This window comes from Pipistrellus hanaki, assembly GCF_964339955.1.
Source record: "Pipistrellus hanaki genome assembly, chromosome: 9".
NCBI classification, from domain to species: Eukaryota; Metazoa; Chordata; class Mammalia; order Chiroptera; family Vespertilionidae; genus Pipistrellus; species Pipistrellus hanaki.
In genome coordinates this window covers 62,994,592-63,017,980 of record NC_140511.1, presented here as the reverse complement: position 1 = coordinate 63,017,980, position 23,389 = coordinate 62,994,592, and the positions used below count along the sequence as shown (strand labels likewise).

The 23,389-nt window shown below is 44.9% G+C and overlaps 1 protein-coding gene across 3 annotated transcripts in view; it reads left to right on the top strand.

The window, feature by feature from the left end:
• WT1 (WT1 transcription factor) overlaps nucleotides 1–23,389 on the top strand; it is a 48,960-nt gene that overhangs the window by 693 nt on the left and 24,878 nt on the right. For 2 of the 3 annotated variants that reach the window (XM_084895037.1, XM_084895036.1), the window contains exons 2-5: nucleotides 5,695–5,817; nucleotides 6,494–6,596; nucleotides 17,231–17,308; nucleotides 18,216–18,266. In XM_084895037.1, the coding sequence (XP_084751163.1) occupies nucleotides 5,695–5,817; nucleotides 6,494–6,596; nucleotides 17,231–17,308; nucleotides 18,216–18,266 (355 nt within the window). The remainder of the gene's footprint in view (nucleotides 1–5,694; nucleotides 5,818–6,493; nucleotides 6,597–17,230; nucleotides 17,309–18,215; nucleotides 18,267–23,389) is intronic. The other variant, XM_084895038.1, reaches the window with a different exon arrangement.

Below are 23,389 nucleotides of genomic sequence, written 5' to 3'. Positions count from 1 at the left end.
AAAGACTCTGAGGGTAGCGGAAGCAGCAGCTGGGGGAGCAGAGGTCCAGGAGAGGGATTTCGCGCCGGTTTGGGCTCCTGACATCCTTGGGGAGCTGGCTGTTCGCATGAGCCGGGAGGTCATTTGGGGCCCCTCGGACCCCCGAAGATTCCGGGGCTGCGAGTCCCTTTGGGAGTGTGGAGGGGCTGCAGCCTCTGGCTGTGCCTTGGAGGAGGTTTTGTCGCTCCAGGCACCACCAGACTGTCACCCGGCATTGGGCTTTTCAGATATTTAGACTAGATTCAGAGTGGGACCAGCACAGGATGAGCATCCGGTGCTTGCCTCCTTCGCACCAAAATGTCCAGGAATTGCTTTGGTTCTTAACGCGGAGTTGGCACTTTAGAGGCACCATAGGTATCCTTGGAGCGAGAATGAGTAACTGAAAGGATTAGCAACTAGTAGGTGGCTTTCCTGGAACTTTGTCACTGTTTGCCTATGGCTCCCGAGTATGCTAGTTAGTATGGAAGCGGATCTCTCCTTGGTTCCAGCTCAGGTGGCTGCCCTGCGGGCTCCAGGGGTAGAAGAGAAGAACCCCGCTTGTCCGATTCCGAGCTGTGCGGAACCAGGTCCGACCAGAGGCAGTGAAATGAAGCCCGAGCTTCCCTGGCTAAGCCTCCTCCTCAATGAACGCGGGTCTTACCCAGGGAAGATTTTTGCAAGACGTGAGGGTTATAACAAGGACAGGTTTTTTCGATGTTTTCATTTTTTCAGTCATTGTACATTGAGGGGCACAGGCTCCCGCGAACACGTCTTTCTCCCTGACCAGCCCTGAGTCAACGGGGCTTGGCCCTTGTAGTTTGGTTTCTAAATTTATTTTAATTGTTGTTTGTTATTTTTGCACTGTTTGAGAACCTAAACCAATTCTGGTGGATTCGATATCTTAGGACATACTTTACGAACGCAATGGCGAACACTTTTCCTGGAGCAAAATTTCTCGCAGAGTTTGAGAGGCTGGGATGTTTCTGGAGTGCCTGGGGCGATAGAAGCAGAGTGTGCACGGTTTGCAGGAGGTTCTGGGCTGCTAAGGCGGGGGGAAGGCTCTGTCCTTATCTCTAGGTGGTCTCTTCAGTAGCCCAGCGGGGAGCACCTGATGACAAGGAGCCCTGGGGAAAGTGAAACTATCCTCCTCTCTGAGTCAGGGGAGTCTGTGATCTTTGATCCTTGGGGAGGGTCCTCCATGCCAGCTATTTCAGAAATGAAATTAGTGTTTTGGACGCAAAGGGTGTTGGACTAGCTCAGTGTCCCTCTTAGAGACTCCTATTCTCTGACCATGCCACCCCAGTTAGCAGGCTGGTGTTACCTGTGGCAAAGCCACAGCTCTCCGTTTCCCCACCTGTAAGAGAGGAATTGAGATGGACAACCTGGGAAATTGGGTCTGGCCTGGTGATCTGTGCAGAAGCCTGACTTCACCTCTGCTAGGGGTTCTAAATACAGAAGGTAGAGCAACAGCCCACCGAAAACTTGATGGGTCTGTTCTTGGCAAGACTGGCAGGTAGGTGTGTGATATGAGTTGAGTTCCTGTGTAGATGTGTGCTATGTGGAGTGGCCTGAGAATCCACTGATTTAAGACTCCCAGCAGCAAAATACTGTTGCACCATTATCATTGAGACCATCTAGGTACTGTGAGGGTTTTTGAGATCTGAGCTCTGTTGCTTTGTTTGGGCCCATGTCCAGCCTTCTGCAGGGCGGGTCTGTTGCCCAGGACCCCATCAACTCAGCATGGGATGGAGAGGCCAACTGTGGGCTTCCTAGCCAGTGGGCACAAACCTAGTACATAGGTCGGCTGCTAAAAGAAAAAGGTTTGGGAACAAACCACTGACTAGAAGGTGAAGGAGGTCCCTCCTCCCCACCCTGAGGAAAAGCCCCATGGAGAGTTGGCCCCAGACCAGGGTCACAGCCTGTAAGCTCAGTTTTGTCCTTAGGCTTAGGTTTTTCTCTTACAGTGAACACATAAATGGGTCACTGGCTGACCTCTTGGGACTCATTTGGGAGCTGGGGTGAGATGTCAGAAGCTGTTCCAGCTTCAGCCCTGATGTTGGCCCTGGATGGGTCCTGAGACCTGGGGATTCCGATTTATTCTCTTGATTTCCGGGGTTTCTGTGTCTCTTCCAGAAATATATAGGGTCTAGTGGGAGGTTTGGGCTGAGGGAAGCAAGGGCATCAGCTCCTTCCCCAAAGTGTAGGAATGGCCATGAGCAGGCCCAGGCCAAACTCCAGCAGAAAAGCTTAAAGACCTGGATCCCTGTCCCCAAATAGGGCAGCCTAACCATGGTCCTCAAGAGAGGGCAATTGCTGGCACCCTCTCACCTCCTCTCCAACCGTTTTTTATCTATTTTTTTTAAATATACTTTTCCTATTTCTTTAAAAACATTTATACCTGATGTCCTAACCTTACTTCTGAACATGAATTAGTTCAGCTAACATTTACTGAGCACCTACTCCATGCCAATGCCAGGCACTGGAAATTGAATATTAAGACCGTTCGCCTCAACTTTTGCCAGAACCTGACAGCCTGACATTGGCGGAGGCCTTATTTCTGGATAAGGAAATTTGGGTTCTAAGAGATTAGTTGTGGGTCGATTTTAGCCCAAGCCTTTACTTTGTCATGGCAGACACTAAGGAATGGGTTGTGCAAGAGGTCTCAGTTTGTGGCAGAGCCGGGACTCAAATCCAGACCATTCTAGGCTGTTTCTACCTACTTTCCCAGGGATCTTGGCCCACTGTTGACATGGATTTCCTCTGTTCTGCTGGATGGGCATGGAACCCGCTGTAGTCTGTGCATGAGGCTTGAGGGTTTTGCCAGGGCAGAAGTGGGGTAAGGACTTGGGTATCCCCAGATTAAGTGTGGGGTTTGGGGAGGGGGGGGCATTTTTGTCAGTCGGGCTTATTCCCCAAGCCAAACTACAGCACAAGAGGAAGACTTGGCATTGCCAGCCACTCTAGGGGTCACTGGGGAGACCAGTTTGGCCCAAGGGACAAGGGCACCCTCCTTGGGTGGCATTGGAAAAAGGGTATTTGTTGTGGGACAGATTTCCCGCATCCTGCAGCAGCTTCATCAATATCAGCCTTCTGACTGCCTGCTGCCCACTTCGCCCCTCAGCTCCGAGGTTGGGGAGGAGGGGCGCTGGCAGGACCAGGTAATCACCCTGCTCCTTCGCTGCCTGGGGTGGAGAAGGATGGCGCTGAGCAGTCTTGTCTTTTGTGGAGGTCAAAGTTGCACTCTCTTCGGGCGAAGACTAATCATGGGAAAGGGGCTACCTTGGAATCTGGAGTGTCTTCCTCTAAGGACCTTAAAAGTAGAACAAGGAGCCTTTGAACACGCTGCCCCTTTCTGCGGGCAGCGGTCCCTCCCCTGGCCCCTGGCCTCCGCCCCCGCGCTCCCCGCGCCAGATCCAGCGCGAGGCTTCGGGACAGCGCGCTCTAATCAGTCCCCGTCTGATAAGCTTCTAATTAAAAGAGCTCTCCCTCCCCTCGGCTCCTGCTTTCACCGCTGCCCTTGGGGGGTGGGGGGAAGGATTAAAGGAAGGGGGTTGGAGGCCGGCTCCTGCCCACCAGCCTGTGCGTGTCCTGTGTGGGAGGGGCCCCGAGGAGCCTCGCCGGGTGTGGAGGCGACGCGGTGGGCCCGCAACCCGTGGCCCTTTCCGCTAATCCACATCGCGGAGCCAGCTGCGGAGGACAGCACGGTGCCTGAATCCACCGCTTACTCCGGCTCAGGAATGGAGAAGGGCAATTTCTTTGTCGCTTCGGTTTCTCCTTTATTAAAAAAATTTTTTTTCCGTTCAAAATTCGGACCTTCCTCTGCAAACTTCGCTGCCCAGAGCCAAATTTCGTTTGCAAGCTGATTGGTAGGTCTCTAACGGAGCCTGGCCTCCGCTCTCAAAAGGAAGTACCCTCCAAGCCCAATCGAGCTCACCCATGCCTAAAGGGACAGGGGCTATCTTTGTCCACTTAGCAGGTGAGAAATGAAGGCCTCTGGGGTCACGCAAATGAGAGACTACCGTGGCTTCCTAAATTGTAGACCCTTGGCGCCAACTGTGCATGAGACTTGGCCTGATCTGTACAGTCTGGTAATTAAGACCTGGCCCAATCCTTTCTCCCACTCTGACACACCACATTCCCCGAGTGGGCCCCTGGAAGCTCGGTTTCCCTGTGCAGGTGTGTGTTTCAAAAATGGGGGTAACGGCCTCCTTTCGTAATGCTGTTATGTCCCAGGTAACTGCTTGCCTTCTGGGACACATTGCAGAGGGATCATGCCTGGGACAAGAGTGGGGCAATGGGGACCATCTGACCCAGTGCAGTGGCTAGGGTTGGAGGGACTGGACCAGTGGTGGTCCCACAGGGAGCAGATATGAGTGCCTGGGCCGATCTCATTCCTCACTTGGTCTTGACCTCAGGCCAGGGATTCCTGACATAGGAGGCCCCTACCTTTGGGTTCAGGGTCCTAAGGACTCATCCTTTTCTTAGCCATAGATACTTTTTAAAAATATATATATATTTTATTGATTTTGTACAGAGAGGAAGGGAGAGAGATAGAGGGTTAGAAACATCATCGATGAGAGAGAGTCATCAGATCAGCTGCCTCTTGCACACCCCCTACTGGGGATATGCCCTCAACCAAGGTACATGCCCTTGACGGAATCGAACCCCCTTCAGTGTCCAAGCCCACACTCTATCCATTGAGTCAAACCAGTTTCGGCAAGCCATAGATACTTTTTCCCTAGAGGTGGCCACCGTTTTTTCCAGAAGCCATTGGGACATATGTTTAAAGCAGTTAAATAACAATAATCATAAAAGGCGGCTATATTTTTCAACTGAAACACCACAGTTATTTTAGTTCTTACCTTTGGAGAGCTGGGAAAGAATAAGGGCGATGTTACCTTCAATTTCTCTGCAGAGAAACTGCGGCAGAGTACGCGTGCACTGTTGTGTCAGGGACACTAAAGGAAACAGGGTTTCTGGCCCAGGGCACGGGGACGTTGGTCCCCACAGTGGTGGTCAGAGTTGGACCCACCAGAGCAGAGGAGGGTCCGTGCAGAAGGGAAGGAGGACAAGGCAGGGTCAAGGCCTGCGGGCCTAACGGGAAGGGCCCCTTCTTTTTCTCCTCGCCAGCTTTCCCCAGGGCCTTAGGTGTCACGGTGTCAGGTCGCTCTGCCTCAGACAGATACCATTACTCTGTAATTACTCTCCCCATTTAGAGCCCATGCCGTTAACGGGCTCTGAGTAATTAATGAAAGTTGGTGAGGCCCCTGATTTACGGCTCGGAGTCAGCGTGGGGTCAGCGGAGCAGATTCATTTCGCTCAGCCCGAGCTGCCCCTGAGCGAGAGCGATGTCAGGTTTTGGGGAGAGAGCAACTTTCTTTCAAACTTCCTTGCGGGAGGTTCGGTCCAGAAGCGGCAGTCATGGTGGAAGGCAGGGGCATACATAAACTGGGAAACGGTGGGGAAATCCGAATTCTACTTGGGATAGGGCAGAGAGAGGTCCGAAGTCCCCTGGGGCACTGGGCCCATCTTCCCACCCAAAGTCCTAGAGACCGGTGGGATTCCAAGGTGTGGCAGGCGCTCCTACACAGCGGTTCTGGTTTGCGGTTCTGGTTAGGACCCATCAGCCGCATCTGCTCCCTTTTCACGCTGTGCTTCTCTCTGCTGCTCCCGCAGGATATAGCACAGTCACCTTCGATGGGACGCCCAACTACGGTCACACGCCCTCCCACCACGCCGCGCAGTTCCCCAACCACTCCTTCAAGCACGAGGACCCCATGGGCCAGCAGGGCTCTCTGGGTAAGCAGGCGGGGATGGCGTGGGGTCCTTCTCCCCTTCTTCCAGGAGACCCCATCGGACCTACCAGGTCCTTTTCCCTCCCTTCCACAATGAATACCCAACCCACAGCACGTTAGGAAGGGAGAAGAGGACATCTAAAGGGATTTTGAGAAATAATTAGCCTGATCTCACTCAATTTAAAAGACCGATTACGACCCACCCAAGTATGTTAGGGACTCCACTCAACTAAGTCAACCATTCTTTTTTTTAATTGATTTTTTTTACAGAGAGGAAGAGAGAGATAGAGAGTTAGAAACATCAATGAGAGAGACATTGATCAGCTGCCTCTTGCACACCCCCCCCCCAGGGATGTGCCCGCTACCAAGGTGCATGTTCTTGACTGGAATCGAACCTGGGACCTTTCAGTCCGCAGGCCGATGCTCTATCCACTGAGCCAAACTGGTTTCGGCAAGTCAACCATTCTTAAATGTCCCCAGAGTCTTTGCTGTGTACCAGGCAGCGGCTTTTAATGAAGAGAGTGTAAAGCGGGAAGCTTGACTCATTACGTCTGTACACTCCATCTCTGCCCATCTAGCTGGGGAGCCCCCGCTCAGGATGCTCTCTTCCCCAGCCCCTGCCCGCCACCCCGCACCCCAAAGACCTTTGGGCGCTCACCCTGCTTTCCTGCTCTCCGCAGGCGAGCAGCAGTACTCAGTGCCGCCCCCAGTCTACGGCTGCCACACGCCCACCGACAGCTGCACCGGCAGCCAGGCCCTGCTGCTGAGGACGCCCTACAGCAGGTAGGAAGGCGCTGGGCGCCGTCTGGCTTCCCAGGAGCCAGAGGGCACTGAACGTCAGATGTGCGTCAGATGCGCGGTGGTAGGACTTCGGGAGGCAATGACTCCTTCAGTTACCCAGTTACTTAAAGCAAATGAAAGCAGGTCTCCAGGCTCGGATAGAAGTAGGTTTCCTCATTTCCCTTCCCTTATTCTGAATAGAAATGAGCGTGGCTGCTGTTTAGAACTGGAAAAGAAAGAGAGGCACTTCGAAAAGCTGTTTTGTTAGGGGCTCTTTGCTCCTCGGGAAGACTTTAGCATCCTCAGGACCAAAGATTAAACACGAAGTCAATTGCCAAGTGGTTCTTCTCCCTCCTCAGATCCCCTTCCGGCCACCCACCCGCCAGATTTCTCTGGGACAACTTTGCCGGCACATACCCTGGGCATACCCTGGGCTACAGCTTTTCCCACCCTGGTCCTGGAGCCAGCCGGCTGCACTTAGTGGGTGTTGTTCATAGCTAGGAACTACGCTGGGGCGGGATGGTCCTTCCAGCCTGTGTTGGGGACTGTAGTTGGTAGCAGCAGAGTCCTGAGCCCGCCCTTCTTCCTGTTCCCAGGAGGCGGAAGACAGCTTCTTTCCCTTGGAAGCTTTTTTCCTATCTCCTGTGCCTTCTTTCTGTTCTCGCTCCACCCTCCACCTACTCTCCCCCAAATTTATTCTTCAACTTTGGGTGAACTTGGCCAGCATCCCGCGTCTCCGATAGGGTTGCCTAGTAACTGGTGCACACACACCAGCCTGCACCAGGCGGGGAGGTGGGGCGGGGGGAGTGAACTGGCGGCTCCCGGCCCTGGGAGCCCGGGGATTGGCCGCGCATTACCTCACGTACCACCCCTACCCCTCACCCCGGTGCTCCGGGGATCCTGATACCGACTGGCCCCTAAACTCATCTCCATCCTCCCTCCCCTCCGCTCCTGGACCCGGGGCTGACGTCAAGGGAAGGAGGCAGTGAGGTAATGAAGGAAGGAAAAGCATCTGCCCTGGGAGATTGGGTGGGGGGAATGGCCGCGCCTGGGGGACCTTCAGTCCCACAGGTGGAGGAGGGGAAGGAGTCTTGGCTCCCACCCCGCAGCGGCGCCTCGGAGAGTCCTGGCGTGCTTACGAATTTGAGCCTGGTACTGTCTGATTCCACTGCCCCGTGGAGGTAGAGCCCCAGCCCTTCCCACTTCTGTATGCTGGAGCTGCTCCCGCTTTGGAAACCTTTACTTTTGATTAGAAAATCCAGCATATCTAATAGAATCTTGGATTTGAGATCACTTTTTTCTTCTTCTTTCTCTCCCCTCCCCCTCTTCACAGACAGAGATAGAAAGGTCACAACGCATCACCCTCCTTTTCTCCCTTCCTAGCTGGAACCCAGCTCTGTTCTTCAGCCCTGCAGGCCCACGGTTCTGCTCCAAAGGCAGCATCTCCGCCTCCCCTCCCTGGGTCTGCTCACTGGACTGGATGCAGAATCCCCACCCATTCTCTATTGTGATCCTCCTCCCTTAGCACAACCGGCCTGGAGGTGCCCTCCCCCTCCTTCTTGAGGAGCTGCTCCTCCCATTGCCAGACATTGCTATTGTTCCTAGCCTTTGGGGGAGCAGTGGAATGGCTCCCCATTGGCCTGCTCTTCTCTCCTTGAGCCGTGCTTGATGCTTCACCAAAGGTGGAGAGGAAGACTTTGATGCCGAGCGGGTGTTGGTGAGATGGGCCAGGATAGCACCTGGGAGTTGGGGGTTGAGAGGCCATTGGAGTCTGGTTCAGTGGTGACACAGCTCACACACATTTGATTTTAGAGACAGACAGACAGACAAAAACATCCATTTGTTGTTGCACTCATTTATGCATTCACTGCTTGATTTTTGTATGTGCCCTGACCAGTGATCAAACCCACAACCTTGGTGCTTTGGGACAATTCTCCAACTAACTGAGCTACCTGGCCAGGGCCTTACTCACATTTCTTATTCTCTTAAGCTAGGAAGAGGCCCATCAAAGGGACTGAGCTACCCAGAAAGAAAAGGAGTCCAGATTAAAGTGATTTTTTTTACAGATACACTCACTTGAATAGTAGGTCTCCAAACTGAGCCCCTGGGGTGGATTTTGACTTAGGGCTAAATTTGTGGTTACTATAGACATAGGAAAAGTCACTTGAATTGCATTTTATGCATAAAATTTTCACATTTTTAAGATCCAGTTTGTCATTGGCCACTGTATAAAGCAATTTTGTCAGGCTCATCTTTGGGAAGTATCTGCGTATCCCTTGTTTTCTTCCTACATTACAGTGTTTTGCTTCTCATTTTTATGTGAATGTCACAAAAATACCATTTTCTCCCATTACAGAAAAATTTCTAAGAAGTAACCTCTCCTAAAAAAGAATTTGTGACCCCAGTAGGAAAAGAGCTTGCTCCCTTGAAGTTTGTACTATCTGAGTCTTTGAGGCACCATCCACCCTAAAGTCACTACTTTTCGAATCACTTTCAAAGATCAGGTACTTCAGGCTGAAGTACATGTGATCATATACCCTGTTAAAGCAGCTGTGTAAACAGGTATTTCACGGTGTCCTCAGTACCTCATCTCCACCCACCTGTGTTGATGAAGGGACTCTCCAGGTACTGAAGTAATAAATCAGATGATGGTTGGGCATCGTGAAAAGAAGCCTGCGAGGTTTAGCATTGCCTAATTGGTATACAGTAAGCACTTACTAAATGTTAAATAGTTATTGGTAGTGTTTTTGTTACTGCAACTGAGGTTTTCTTTTGGCTCTTCTTCTTGAAAGAGGCGAGGTCTTTTTTCAGGGGCTATCACCAGCTGGGGAGCACTGTGCTTCCTTCGTGTGCCCTTTTCACAGAAATGCCCTGGCTGTGCCTCATGTAGCTTATCCTTCTTTTTCCTCAATTCTCTGGATGGATGGCTTGGGAAGAGAGAGCCGTATAGGCATCCTGCATGTCACTTAAACAAATTGCTTTAAAAAAAAAAACCCACTATCAATAGTATCTGATATGTCAAGACTAACTATGGAGAAATTTTTATCAGTGTTTCACAAACTTAATCAGACAAAATAAACTGGATTTGTTTTGCCTAATTGAAAAAAAAAAAAAAAAAGATCAGGTGCTTCCCCGGCAGTAATGATGAATGGACAGGTGTAGGGTTATTTTAAAATTGGGTCTGGGCATAGACATCACTGCAGTTATGTCATTTTTTTCCCCTACGCCTAAAACAAGTTTGAAGGGGTATTTAAATGCCTTTGGGAACACAGTGCTTGAAAAAGCATAGAAAACAGGACTAAACTTGAATCACTTAATAACTTAACTTTTGGATTTTTGATATTCAGTGGCGCTTTTCTGTCTAAATTTGAGACCTCCTGGGAAAGGCTTGTCCTATTTTGTTTGCTTCATTGCACTTGACCCTCTGAGGCAGCCTGCCCAGCTTCTCCCACACGCCTCTTCCCAAAGCTCTGTCTCTCCACTATTGGATTCAGTCTCCCTTCCAGCATGAAGTAAAGGTAGTGGCACATATATGGCCATTAAATAAGCAGCACACAATGTGAATTTCTTTGAGGAAATTCTCAGAATTCTCTACTTGTTCAGAGAGAACTTTACAACAAGAGAAACGTGGTAAGTTCTCTTCTCTCTCCCAGGTAACATATCTGAGTTACAGCTATACACATTTGTGTGTAGATATAAACAGTAGTGAATAGAAAATGCCCTCAATCAACTTATGAAAAGTGATAGGAAATGGTTTCCCCTTCCTCTTTGCCCCCCGCCCCTCCTGCCAAGTTGAAGATGGGTAGAGTTTTGTCACTAAGGCTTATGAAACGAGATTCCAGCCCTTAGGGAAGCCAATGATCATAGCTGGGTGAAAGTGTGAGTCCCTGGAACATAGTAATTAGGATTTATTACTGCATGCTGACTGGGTACTGCTGGGCATTGTGCTAAGTGCTTCACTCAGTTCACTCATTTAATTCTTCTGATTATTCCATGAGGTAGGTACTCTAAACTCCACTCTACTAGGGGGGAAATAGGCTTAGAGACTAGAAGTAACTGGCCCAGGGTCACACAGTGAGTGAAAATCAGGAACCAGGATTCGATCCTCAGTGTCTCTGACTTCAAAGCTCATTTGAGCTCTGCAGCACCGAGAGATACCGACCACTCTATCTGGAATATTCTCCTTATAAAGTCCAGGCTTTTGCTAATAAACAGTAACAGCAAATGCTTACATACACTTACTTCAGGCACCATTCTAAGCACTTTACAACTATTAACTTGCCTAATCACATGAGAACTCTTTGAGTTATCATCCCTTTGAAATGATCACTCCCACTTCACAGAGAAGAAACAGGCCCTGGGCAATGAATTTACCCCGTGGGACACAGTAAGAGACAGAGCTGGTGTTCAGATTCAGGTAGTGAGGCTTCTGAATCCATTCTCCTACCCACTTCACCCACCTGCTGCCTCTCCTGGTACACAAGTGCCACTCTTGCTCCAAAGTGGCATCTGCCCTGGATCTCGCTAGAGGAAGGTCTTTATTTCCCACAGGTGTGAAAGAAACCATGATCTATTAGTTGTACCTGTAGCTTTCAATAGTAAGCACTTAGTGGACTGACAGTACTCTCCCCTGGTGAGCATTACTGGAGCCAACTTGAACTCTCTCCTTAAGTTCTCACAAAGCAGCTCGGTCTTTCAAACTGCAGACTCCTCTAACTTTGCCTTCACCACTGCACATAAACTATTGGTGAAGTTCAGTTTCAAACACCTAAGAAATCAGGGCAGAGACCTTTCTCCCTGTCCATTGACCCAGGAGGAATGTCTGCTTCCAGAGCCACCCAGCTTTCTGCTTGCTCAGAGGCAAGGCCCCAGGGAATGTTGGACCCTGTGTTTCCCTGAGGGGACAGAAGAGTAAAGTCTACCCTCATTGAGTATAATATAATGTTCCCTGTGATTTCTACCTAGAGCATACTGTTAGCTGGACCTTCCTTGCCCATTCCTCTTGAGTCCTATTCCATAAGCCCCATCTGGTCTGGTTGCTGACCTTGTTGGAGCCCCAGTCCCTTACTGTGCCCATTGCCCAGATTGATTCTCACAGCTACTTTGAAAAGTTCTGTGCACTGTATTTGAAAAAATATTCCCATGCCTACTATTTTTTATTTTTTTTTTTTTACATTTTGGTTGTTTCGCTTTCATTTTTCCTTTCATGTGTAATTTGCATATCCTTCTCTAGCAGTTGTGCTACTATTATAATATAAATGAGAATGTTTCCTTTTGCCCCTTAGCCATTTGGGAAGCAATCATTGATGATTTGACAATTTTTAATTGACCGTTGATGATTCACAAATGGTGAATGTGACAGTGGAGCCTTTACCAGTAGATTATCTTTCATAGGAGAAAAACTTCCTTAGCAGCCATAGAGTTTTCTGGAGAATCCAGCTCAGTGAGAAGTTCACAACCCACCATTTAGGTTAGTTTTATACTTAGACATGTATCAATTTGTGCCCAGTCAGTGCTGTATCTTTTCACTGGCTATCCAAGTACACTTTACATGGTGTGTAAATTTCACTTAAGACAACACTGGCATATGTTTCCCACACAGGTAGGCATGAGGGCAGAAAGTCTGGAATGGTTTCCAGGGTGGTCGGTTGGCAGCACTATCAAAGCCAAGGGACTTGCATTGGACTTGTCTCCAGGGAGGGAGGAAAATCTAGTTTCAAATATTCCTTCAACTTTTGTGCTGACCAAGTGTTTATTAATAGAAGTTGAATCCCCAGTGGGTTTTTCTTTGGTTAACTGGTGAACTTGAGAGAAATTACAATACCAAGAGATTGACTGTAAAATAATTATTCACCATGGCCTGCTGGGAAGAAATTTCTCTACTGGCAGCCTCCAAGGCACCTCAGAGGGAAGGACTCAGGAGAAGGGCAGCGTGGAAGTCGAGTTCTTGAGCCTTGGTTATGCTTACAGGTAAAACCACAGAGGCCTGTCTGTTAGTGTGGGGCAGAGCTATGACAGCAAATGCTAGGAACATTGGGAATTCTGATCATGAATGCCAGTTATATTCCCCATTTTCTTATTTGACTTTAAAAAATATCATGGGGAAATTCTTCTACCAAGATGTTACTTTTCAGAGAGGTTGGGAAGGCTGGGTAAAAAAAGTGAAGAGATGAAGAAGTACAAATTGACAAATTGGTAGTTACAGAATAGTCACAGGTATGTAAATTGCAGCATAGGGAATATAGTCAATAATATTGTAATAACTATGTCTGGAGCGAGGTGGGTACTGGAAAGAAATATCACAGGAACCACTTTGTAAACTATACGATTATCTAATCACTATGCTATACACCTGAAACTAATACAGAATAATATCGACTGTAAAGTGTAATGGAGAAAAAAGATGCTACTTTGCCAACTAGCAAACATCTGGCCGAGGTAACTCCAATTTCATCCAGGTTCAATGGTCCCTTTTCAGTGGTGATATGCACTTTTCTACCTTGTTCTGTTGAATATAGTAAACACACTTAAAGATGAAAATGTACTTGAATTACACATGCATTTGAAGAGTGGAGGAGGTCCAGTCCAGATAATAGCTGAGGGTTTTCTTCTTCCTTTCCTTTTGTGCAGAGGTCGGGAACTCAGTAATACCGCAGTCCAGGCCAAAATAAACTCTATATGATCTACTACTGATTTCCTTTTAAGTTCCCCTTTTTGCTAAGACGGACTTCCTTTTATTTTACTCCAGCTTGCATTAATCCCAGTTATAGAAGTTGCTTTTCTCTCTCTTTTGCCTCCAACTTCAAACATTTCTTTCATAGGAAACAAGTGACTTAAAAAAAAACAAAACCTACTTACAAAAATATAAAGGACAGCATGACTTTCGGAATATATTTTGGCAGCCTGCAATTTCAGAGTTCACTTCCGAACAGACAGAGTTAGACCGGGAGCTGAAATGCCTACGTGACCACTGTGGTTGCTCTGAGCCAAGCCACCTGCTTATCTGATCTCCCCTGGGAATGAGGCGGTTGACACCTACAGTGGTTATTTAATAATTAGATGCACTCTTTGTCAGAGGCCATATATTCTTTGACCAGTGCTGCCTCTTTCTGTGGGTTTTCATAATGAGAGCTGGGTGTTGACCGATTGCCCAAAGAGATCGGAGCCTGAGCATGTTTGGGCCCAGTATTTTTAGCTGCAGCACACATTTTGTCCTCTCCCCAGCAGCAGTTATTGTCATTGCTGTCATTGACTTCCAGTGGAAAGATTGTGCCAGCCAAGCCTACTGATGGGAGCTGCTGAGGACTCCCAGCCAAGAGAAGGCAGGATGTGGTTAAAATGGTGCTGTGATCCTGTCGCTGGCCTCAGGAAAATTATGAATAGCTTGAGGATTTTCTGGAAGTTCTTCTTCTCATCCCACCTTCTCTCCCCTTCTGAGGATCTATAAGCTGGGCTAGCAGGACCACGAAAATCAAGAAGTGGGGCTTCTACTGGCACACTGTCCATGGTTAGCTCAAGAGGATGTGTTGGGCATCTTGCATCTTGTCACTTTCTGGAGACAAAATAGTTGCAATGCTTTCTTATGTATGTTTTCTTTCACTTCCAGCCTCTTGTCTGTATTATTATTATTGTTATGTAAATGGCAATGAGAGGACAGGCTCAGAAGCCAAATGATGTCTGAATCTTTCAAAGGGGCTGGGCAGGATGGGGATAGGGACATCAGGAAAGTCAGCACTAGGCACTTCTCTGAGCCCAGGTCCTCCTCTGATAAATGGGAATCATAATTTTAACTACCTCATAAAATTGTTGTGAAGAATATTCGAGATGGTGTGGAAGTGCTGTGCAAAATTTGATAGATTAGAAAAATTAAAATATTTTTGTTTTAATTTTTTATTAAATTTATTGGGGTGACATTGGTTAATATGATCATATAGAAACCTATCCCTGAAACCTGTATGATCATAAAATTAAAATGTTTTATCTGTATAGTCCTCCAAGAGCCATTATTAGAGCTTTACAACATCTCTGTAAAGCTAGATTGATTGAGATTAATATTCTCATTTGGCAGGTAAGAAAACTGAGGTGCAAAGAGCTGAATTGATTTGTTCAGTATCCAAAAACTTACAGAGTAACACTGTCCAGCAGAAACATAATGCAAGCCAATACATAATTTGAAATGTGCTAGTAGTCAAATTAAAAAAAGTGAAATTAATTTTGAAATATTCTATATAATTCAATATAGCAAAATCTTATTTCAACATGTCGCACTAGTCATATTTCAAATGCTCAATAGTCATGTGACTAGTGACTACCATATTGGACAGGGCAATATATTTATTAAGCACCTACTAGGAAGATACCTATATGTGAGACATACCTTGTATTTGAGGTATTGGGGGCCAAGAAACTGTCCTTAAAATATTTTCTTGTTGGGGTACTTCCTTACCGAGACCCTTAGGAATCTATTGGACTTTCTTTTAAATCTGTGAGAAAATTCCTAAATATTTGGGACTCATTAACCCAAATAAACTTCTGTCATTCATCTTGTTTCTCGGCCCTCTTAGAAATTAGGATTTTCTTAGTTTTATGCAGGGATGAAATCATTTCAGAAAGATCCCACATCCCTATAGGGCCTAGGAAAATTGTCAGCTGGAGCTGAGTGATTCAACTGGTGAACAATTTTTAAAAAATCAGTGACAAATATATAGAGCTGCCTGGGGAATACAATGCCTGTTGGCCGAGATTAATGGCAAGATTAATAAATGGATTGCTTGATGAAAAGGCGCAGGAGAACAAAAACCAGTAGAGATTGTGGAGGAGGCTGCTTATTAATGGACTGTCAACCCAAAGAAAGTTCAAGAAACTCTCCTGTGTTAAATGCAGCAGGCTGGCACTTCTAATAAAAATTGGGGTCCTTCAGGAATTAATTACACTGGCCTTACAGCAAGAATTCATGGAATTGAGAAACGCAGTGGCACAGACCAGCACCGGCCGCCTCTGCAAACCGGGAAGCTGCAGGAGAAAATAATCATTTTTTTCCTCATTGATATGTAGGATATTGTAGTAGCATAATAGCCAGTCAGACGTGGGGATGAATGATGGGGTCCAGACATACACTGACTAATGAAACTACACATACTTGGAGATTGAAGTCACTTCTCATTTCATATGTAAAACTCACTTCTGGACTCTGACTTCCTCCTTATCCTGTGTTATCTTCAAAATAATTTTCAGAGTGCTTCTATGAGAGGCAGATGCACTCTACCTTGATTTATCAAGCTGTGCTGAGAGAGAGCACAGTATTCATTTCTTTCGAGTTGCTGTAATTTCCCAGTTTGGTTGGCCTGACTAAACCGTCTCATAATTAAACTGGTGTTGCCCCGGCCGGATGGATGAAGGCACCCCAAAGGAATGCCTTGACAAGACGGAGATTGTCCAGAATTTGCAATCTGATATCGCACCTTAGATATTGAAAGCTTCTTACCCTTTGTTCACGTCTGCTGTGAAGGTGGAGTGAAAATGTTCTGTAATGTCTGTAATGTGTTTAGAGCAAGGGCTCCCAAACAAACCATTCATCTCTTGGGTTTCACATTTCATAATTAACCATTTCACTTCAGGACCAAACTCATTCTTCATAGAGCTTGGCAATTTTAGGAGATGCCTGATGATTGACTTAAGTGCTAGTTTTCTAGGGATGAGGTAAATAGAAAATGAATGAATTAATGAAAATTTTAAAACCTGTAAAAAATATGCTTAAAAGAGTTGAACAGGCAGGATACTTTGGGGTGTTATTTCAGGGCATGGATGTGATAGCTCTTTTTTGTGCATTTAGAGTAATGTTTAAAAACACATGTAATAGAGATGTTTATAACAGTTGTATGTACAAAGTAAAAGGGAGAGAACAATTTTTGATTGGTTTACATGATTTTCCTTTGGCGTCTTAATGTAAATGATCAGCCATTGTTTTCCCTCATCGAGCTTTATAGAACTGGGTTGGAGGCTTTTAGAAAAAAAAGCTCCGTTTGACTTGTACCAGGATTATAAAATTTATAGAAAATTATTCCCTTAGTGCATAGTTCATCCTCTTTCTCTTCCTGTCACATCCTTGCGTTTGAGACTATCCATCACCCATCACTCTGACTTTTTAGGCCCTCATAATCCACATGATACTTATCCTTTTGATTAAAACAACTTAATGGCCTTTTCACGAATAATTAATCTGCTGTCTTTTTACTTTCAGCTCCAGGCTTTTAACTTTAATGTTGAGCTATCCAGCCTGTGTTGCCTTTCAAACTTTTACTCCCTTTAGCCTCTTCCCTTCCAAGGTTTAATACCTCTTTAGAAACTTCAACGTTTACTCTATATGTTGGTTTTTTAAAGGCTTTTTAAAGGCTTCCAAATTACCCTCACATCCTTTCTGCTGTGTGACGTGAATAACTGTGCTAAGATCAGTGAGGTGAAATGAAAATTATTTCAGACTTGTGGTCTGTCATTCTGGAAAACATGGAGGCTTCCACAGTAAAGGAAAGTTAAAGCTCCATTGCTGTTTGAAGAGACAATGGCTTATTTATTTGTTTGTTTGTTTGCTTATTTATTTTGTAGTTATGCGTTTCTAACTCTGCATGTCTTTGTAACAGTGACAATTTATACCAGATGACCTCCCAGCTTGAATGCATGACCTGGAATCAGATGAACTTGGGAGCCACACTAAAGGGGTAAGTTCTTCTTTATTCCTTAAACAGGCACTTATACCTATTTGAACCATTTTTTAAAGGTACCTACTTATAATTTATGAAAAGAATACAGTTTTAGAAGAATAGGCAAGGCACTTTGTACAATCAAGTTGTTTTCTTCCCACCCCCAGTTGGTGGGTTGTGTTCAAGTATTAAATTTTCAGGCATATACTTAGGGGATATTTTTGTCTTGGAACGAGGGAGCTGAGACTATTTGGAAAACTTAATATGGCCTTTACTTTTGAATATTTTTAGAGTTCTTCAAAGTTGTGTCCATTCAATCTCATTGAATGTTTATGTTTCGTTAGAGATATCACAGATGCTAACTATTACTCTATCTTAACAAAAAATGCTTTGTGTTTGCAAAGTTCAGTATCTAAATTTATATTTGAGAGATGATGATTTGGACAATCCAGATTCAAAGTTCTCAAACCTGGTTGCTTTCAGTTTTCTAGCAAGTCTGAGTTGATAGGCAGTTGGATATGACACTCATCAAGTCCCTACGACATATCAGGTGGTCTTTTAGGTCACCTCATCTAATCTTTATAACAACAGTATGAGGCCTAGTATTGTTACTCTGTTTTCTAAAGAAGTAAATCAAGCTCAGGGACTTAAGAAAGTTTCCAAGTTCACATTGTATGAAGTGGTAGAGCTGAGATTCCAAGCCCAGATCTGATTCCAAAAGCCCAGGTTCTTCCCGGCCTCCCCATGGGGCCTTTCACCCTCCCTCAGCTCCAGTGGGATTGGTGACTTTATTCACACTCTGGATGAGACAGCTAGCTTCACATCTCTGTGTAGTTAGTGGCTTCCCGTTGGATTCTGGGTTCTGGGAGGCCATTAGAGCCATGCATGCTCCATTCCCCATCCCCCACCTCTTCTTCTCTTCTAGAGTTGCTGCTGGGAGCTCCAGCTCAGTGAAATGGACAGAAGGGCAGAGCAAGTGAGTGGAAAATGTGATGATGGCAAATGCCTAGGTCTTGTTGATGGCGTCTGGGGGCAATGCAGGAGTTAGGACTGACAATGGGTAATCAGGGTATTTCCCCTGGGATGGGAAAAATCTGTCTCTCGCTTTCTGCTTCCTCTTATTCATCAAGAGCATGCAGTGGATGAAAATGGAGGCGGTGACATTTCTCATCAACATACTTCTGGAAAACAATTTTTAGGCCCTCATAATCCACATGATACTTATCCTTTTGATTAAAACATCTTAATGGCCTTTATGTAGGAACCCTGCTCATTTCCTCTCGTCAATGTTTCATAAAATACTAGATTCGTGACATTACATATATTCCTGTTAGATCAATCAAATCTTTCAGTCATACTTCACTTGCATTTTCTCCACTTACCTTTAAATTTCTAAGGGAGAACTTAATTTTTACCCCAAGTCTATGGCCAGACTTTCTGCAAAGAATTTTTCTTTTTAAACATCTGTGCCTTCCCTAGTCTTGTAGTCTGCACACTGGGATATTTCTATAACTATTTCTTTTGATTTCATTTTCTCTGCTTGAACACCAGAACCAGCCTCCCTCTCCTCATCCTTTTGTTGGCTCAGTTGTTTTTTTGGATAATCCTTCAATAACCTACAGAGTTGTTTTTCATCGACTACTAGATGCTTCTCTCTACCTTTACCCCCACTTTTTCTTTTTTTATTCAAATCTCCATTTCCTTTTTCTGGACCTCAAAATAAGAAACTTCCTGTTGACTTGACATTTTCTCTCTCCCCTACGTGCATTCAAGGGGCTGCTGACAATTTCATCATTTCATTCTTCTACCTATTCTTAACCTGTCTTATATTACTTGGCCTCTTGGTCTCACTCTTTCTGGATCTCTTCCTTTTCTTCACTCAGAATTCAGTAACTCCACAAACTAAATGCCAAGAATAAAAAGAACTTGAGTGTGAAATGTGTATGTTACTGTTTTAAAAATATCTGTATGTTGAGTACATAGTTTGCTTGTTTTTTTTTTTTTTTTGTTTTTTTTTGCTTAGTTACAAAATTTACAAATAAGGGATCTTGGCATCTATTTGCATCTGGGTCTTTCCATAGTTGAGATAATTCTGATATCTTTGAAGGTCTTTAGACATGTGATATTAGTCACTTGGTGGACAGTCAGAAGCTATTGTATATTGTAACGATGAAGCACAAACTGTGAATAATTTGTTTTTTTTAATTCTGCATAAGAGAAAGAAAACACTAGAAGACTTTTTCATTAGTTTGGTGCTTACATTCTGATAAAGGATTTCTGAAATCCAAATGTATTTCTAGAATACTAACTTCAGAGAGCTGTCTCACAAGGATCAAATGGCCCCAATAGATAGTCCTACAGAAGAGCAATTCTCTGGAGAATAAAAAAGGTGCACAGGTGTCCAGTTGACTAACAGCTCTCACACTGGATTTGTCCTTTCTGAACACAGTGTAAATTAACTGATGTCTGCTTGCATTTGTGAACTGAACATTTATCTAAGAATGACTGTTAACATTGTGGGGCCTTGTGTCAATGGCTTTACATATGTTTCCTCTTTTGATCTCATGCCAATCCTAGGTTTACGGTTATGCCCAACTTTCAGGTGAGGAGGCTGGGGAGAGTAAGCCACCAAACCAAGTCCACAGAGGGACTAAGTGACAGAGCCATGTTGGAACCCATCTCTGTCTGACTCCAGATTCTGGGCCCTAGATTAGAATTTCTTGAGCTTTTTTCCTTTTCTTTTTAAGCTTTTTATATTGTGACCACAGTAGAAATACCTTTTACTGAGATCCAGTATACACATGTGAGTATGAGTGCACACACACATACACACACACACACCACACAGATTTCCAAAAATCAGTACTTAACTCTTACACCATGTTGTGCATGCTGATATTTTCTACTTTATTCCATTTCATTTTTAAAACTGCTGGTGGTGATGTGTATATTGATTTTGAAACCACTGATGTGTCATGACCCACAGGTTGCCCTTCTTCTTCTTCTTTTTTTTTTTTTTTTTTTTTTAAGAAGGAAAAAGCTAGGGCCAGGTGGGACCTCTGTCCTCTGTTGAGAGACAGGGACCCAGAGCCAATACAGTATGTTTATTTTATACAGCACAAACCAGGACGTTTTACTAAAGGTCAAGACAAAGGAGATTATGTGCATTTTTGAGTAGGCCCGAGTTGTATTCATTCCTGGTGCTTAGGTTGCCCCTCTTTTAATTCTTAAAGAGAGACTGACTCTTTAGCTCTTTTCTCCAAGCCCATGAACAGCTTGGAACTGGACTCAACTGAATCTGTTATTCCAGTAGAAAGTTTGGCTTTTCTCCGGGTGGGTAATCTGGGTAGGTAGGGGTCATTATTTTCTGTGATATCAAATTTACTTTCTTTGGTCATGGTATGCAAACACTGATAATATGGAGAATACATTTGAGAAGAGATATTTCCCAAAGAAAAACAAAGAGAAATAACCGTCTTTTGCTTTAATTCATAACTAGTGTCTTGACACTATTTGAGATGAGTGGTAAGAAAAACCATGGTGACGCGGTAGATATACGACAGGAAGACTGGAGGTTTGACTCATGTTTTGGAGAAGAAAGATAGAATTCCCACAAGGCTCATAAAAATGAGGCATTATCAATTCTTTATTAAAAGATCATGTACTTCAGGCTAACCCCCACTAAATATTTGTTCATGTCTTCTTTCCTTGCAAATGTTACTTTTACACAGAAAAGAATAGGCTTGTTTCCTCATGTCCTAACAGGTCCACGGAGGAGGCTTTCGCCAGACATCAGGGAGCAGCAGCGATGTTCTCATGGGCGGGGCTGGGGTTTGAGGGAGAGCATGGGGAAGATGAGATGAAAACATGATAGAATGGGGAAGGGAGGATACTCTTGCCATTGATTTACTCTTGTCTCCTTTCCCCTTTACTCATTTTCTAATCTCCCCATGCCCATTGGGATCAGTATTAGTTTTATGACCTCAAACAGGAGGCTATTGTATTTCCATTTTAAGTCAAAGAGAAGATACTTTATGAAACCATTCGCTTAAGTCTGACCCTTTCCCTCACCCATAAGACACATGAAATTAGATTTTTAAAGTGGGTCACTCAGAGAAAACATTGCTGGGCACCCTTTCTGAGGATCAGTCCACCTTTATGAATAATTCTGTTTATATGGTGCCTTGTGCCATCTGCATTGTGTTCCTGGAAAAAGACTTTCTGTGTTTTCTTAATAAGGCTGCTGATTTTTTTTTTTAAGGCCCCTCACAAGCCTTGGCTACTCTGTTAGCCTCTGTTTTGTCTCTCCTGAAGAAAATATCCTGCAAGCGGAGAAACACATCAACCTTGACTGGGGTCCAAGTTTTTTAAAACAAGGAAGAAGTTATTCTCCGGGGACATGGGCAGGGGGAGTGGGAAATCGAACACAATAGAAATGTTAAAGGAGTGCTGAGCAGAATGAATGTCCTGTGGCTGGCCCAAGAAGCTCCCAGACGGTTGGGAACACGCAGTCTTTGACCTGTGGATGCTTGAAAGGAAAAACTAAAGACTTGTGACGAGTGATGTATGGTGCAAACAAAGCTGCGCGGTTTGGTAGGGCCAAGGCTGTTGAATCTGGAGAAAATCCCCGCTAGACGTGGTCTCATCCCCAAGAACCTGTGCCAAGATAGATAGCCGTCTCCTCTGGCTGGGAGTTCCGGTACACAGCCAGGCACCTTCCCTCTCCTGCTCCTGAACATAAGGTACTCATCCAAGAGATTTACTTCTTGAAAATACATAGCCTGCTTTCTAAGTGACTCCTGGAGCTTGAGATGTAAAAGCAAAGGTGGAGAGAAGCAGCTCTGTGAATATCAGCATTCTATTTTTTTTTTCCTTTTTTTTTTATTTATTTTTTTTTTAATTTTTTTATTTTTATTTTTATTTTTTAATAAGTTTTTATTTTTCATATTATTACAAATGTTCCTTCCCCCCCCCCACCATTGCTCTGTTCCACCTTTTTTTTCCTTTTTAAAAAGAATAATTTATTTATTTTTGAGAGAGAGGAAGGAAGAAGAGAGAAATGACAATGCGAGAGATGTTATGCGAGAGAGAGCATAACATTATTTGGCTTCCTCTTGCCTACTCCCCACCGGAGATTGAGTCCACAACCTGGGTGCATTTTATTCCTTGAAAAAAGACTTTCTGTGTGTTCTTGAACTGGTAAGCTTTCGGTGTAACTCCCAACTGAGCCACACCTGTCTGGGCAATTTCAGCGTTCTTGAGTGTACTTCCTCACCTCCACCCCCAGCAAGAAGTTAAGTTCTCCGTTTGAATCAATGGTTACACTGATGCCTGTATGCAGGCAGTTCTTTGCTTTGCCAGTGGCCTTGGCTAGGGTCTGTTAGCCACCGTATAGAACAGAGCTTGGAACTCCTGGGCTTGCAGGATGGAGATGGAGACTGATTTAGAGCTGTGTCCCCTGTTCCTCTCAGAGAGAACCCCTTCTATTGCTTCTTTTCCTTCACTTCTCTCTTCCCTGCTGCTCTGTTCTCTTCCCTCATTGTTCACCTTTCCCACCCTTTTCTCCTTAGGCATATATTCAATTGATGTACTTAATTTTTAATTGTGTATAAAATATGTGTAGATTATAGAACAGTTAGAAAATATAAATATATAGGGGAAGAAATGAGCACTCCCTCCAGTGAAACTACTATCAATATTGTGTTGCATATGACTTTAACCTTTTTCTATGCATACATACACATTTTGTGTCATTTCCTTTTTTATAACAAATGATGATCTGCTTGGACCTAATTCAGCAAATGCATAATCTACAGGCCATTGCAACATACTGTGTTTCAACCTTTATTGACTTTTTGAAACTGTTGGCAATGTCTTAAAAAAATACTTAAAAATATTTTGGGCTTTATAGACATACCATCTCCACACTATTTCATTTTAAAGCAAGGAATTATTTTGTTCTTATAAAGGTGAGGAGAAGTGACAGGTTTGTTCAGATCAAGAGGAGAAAGGAGCTAAGCAGGAAAGAGAGAAAGAGAAGGTGGTGATGAACTTGGAAATGAGGATCATGGTGGATTCAGCTCAGGAAGATTAGGTGGA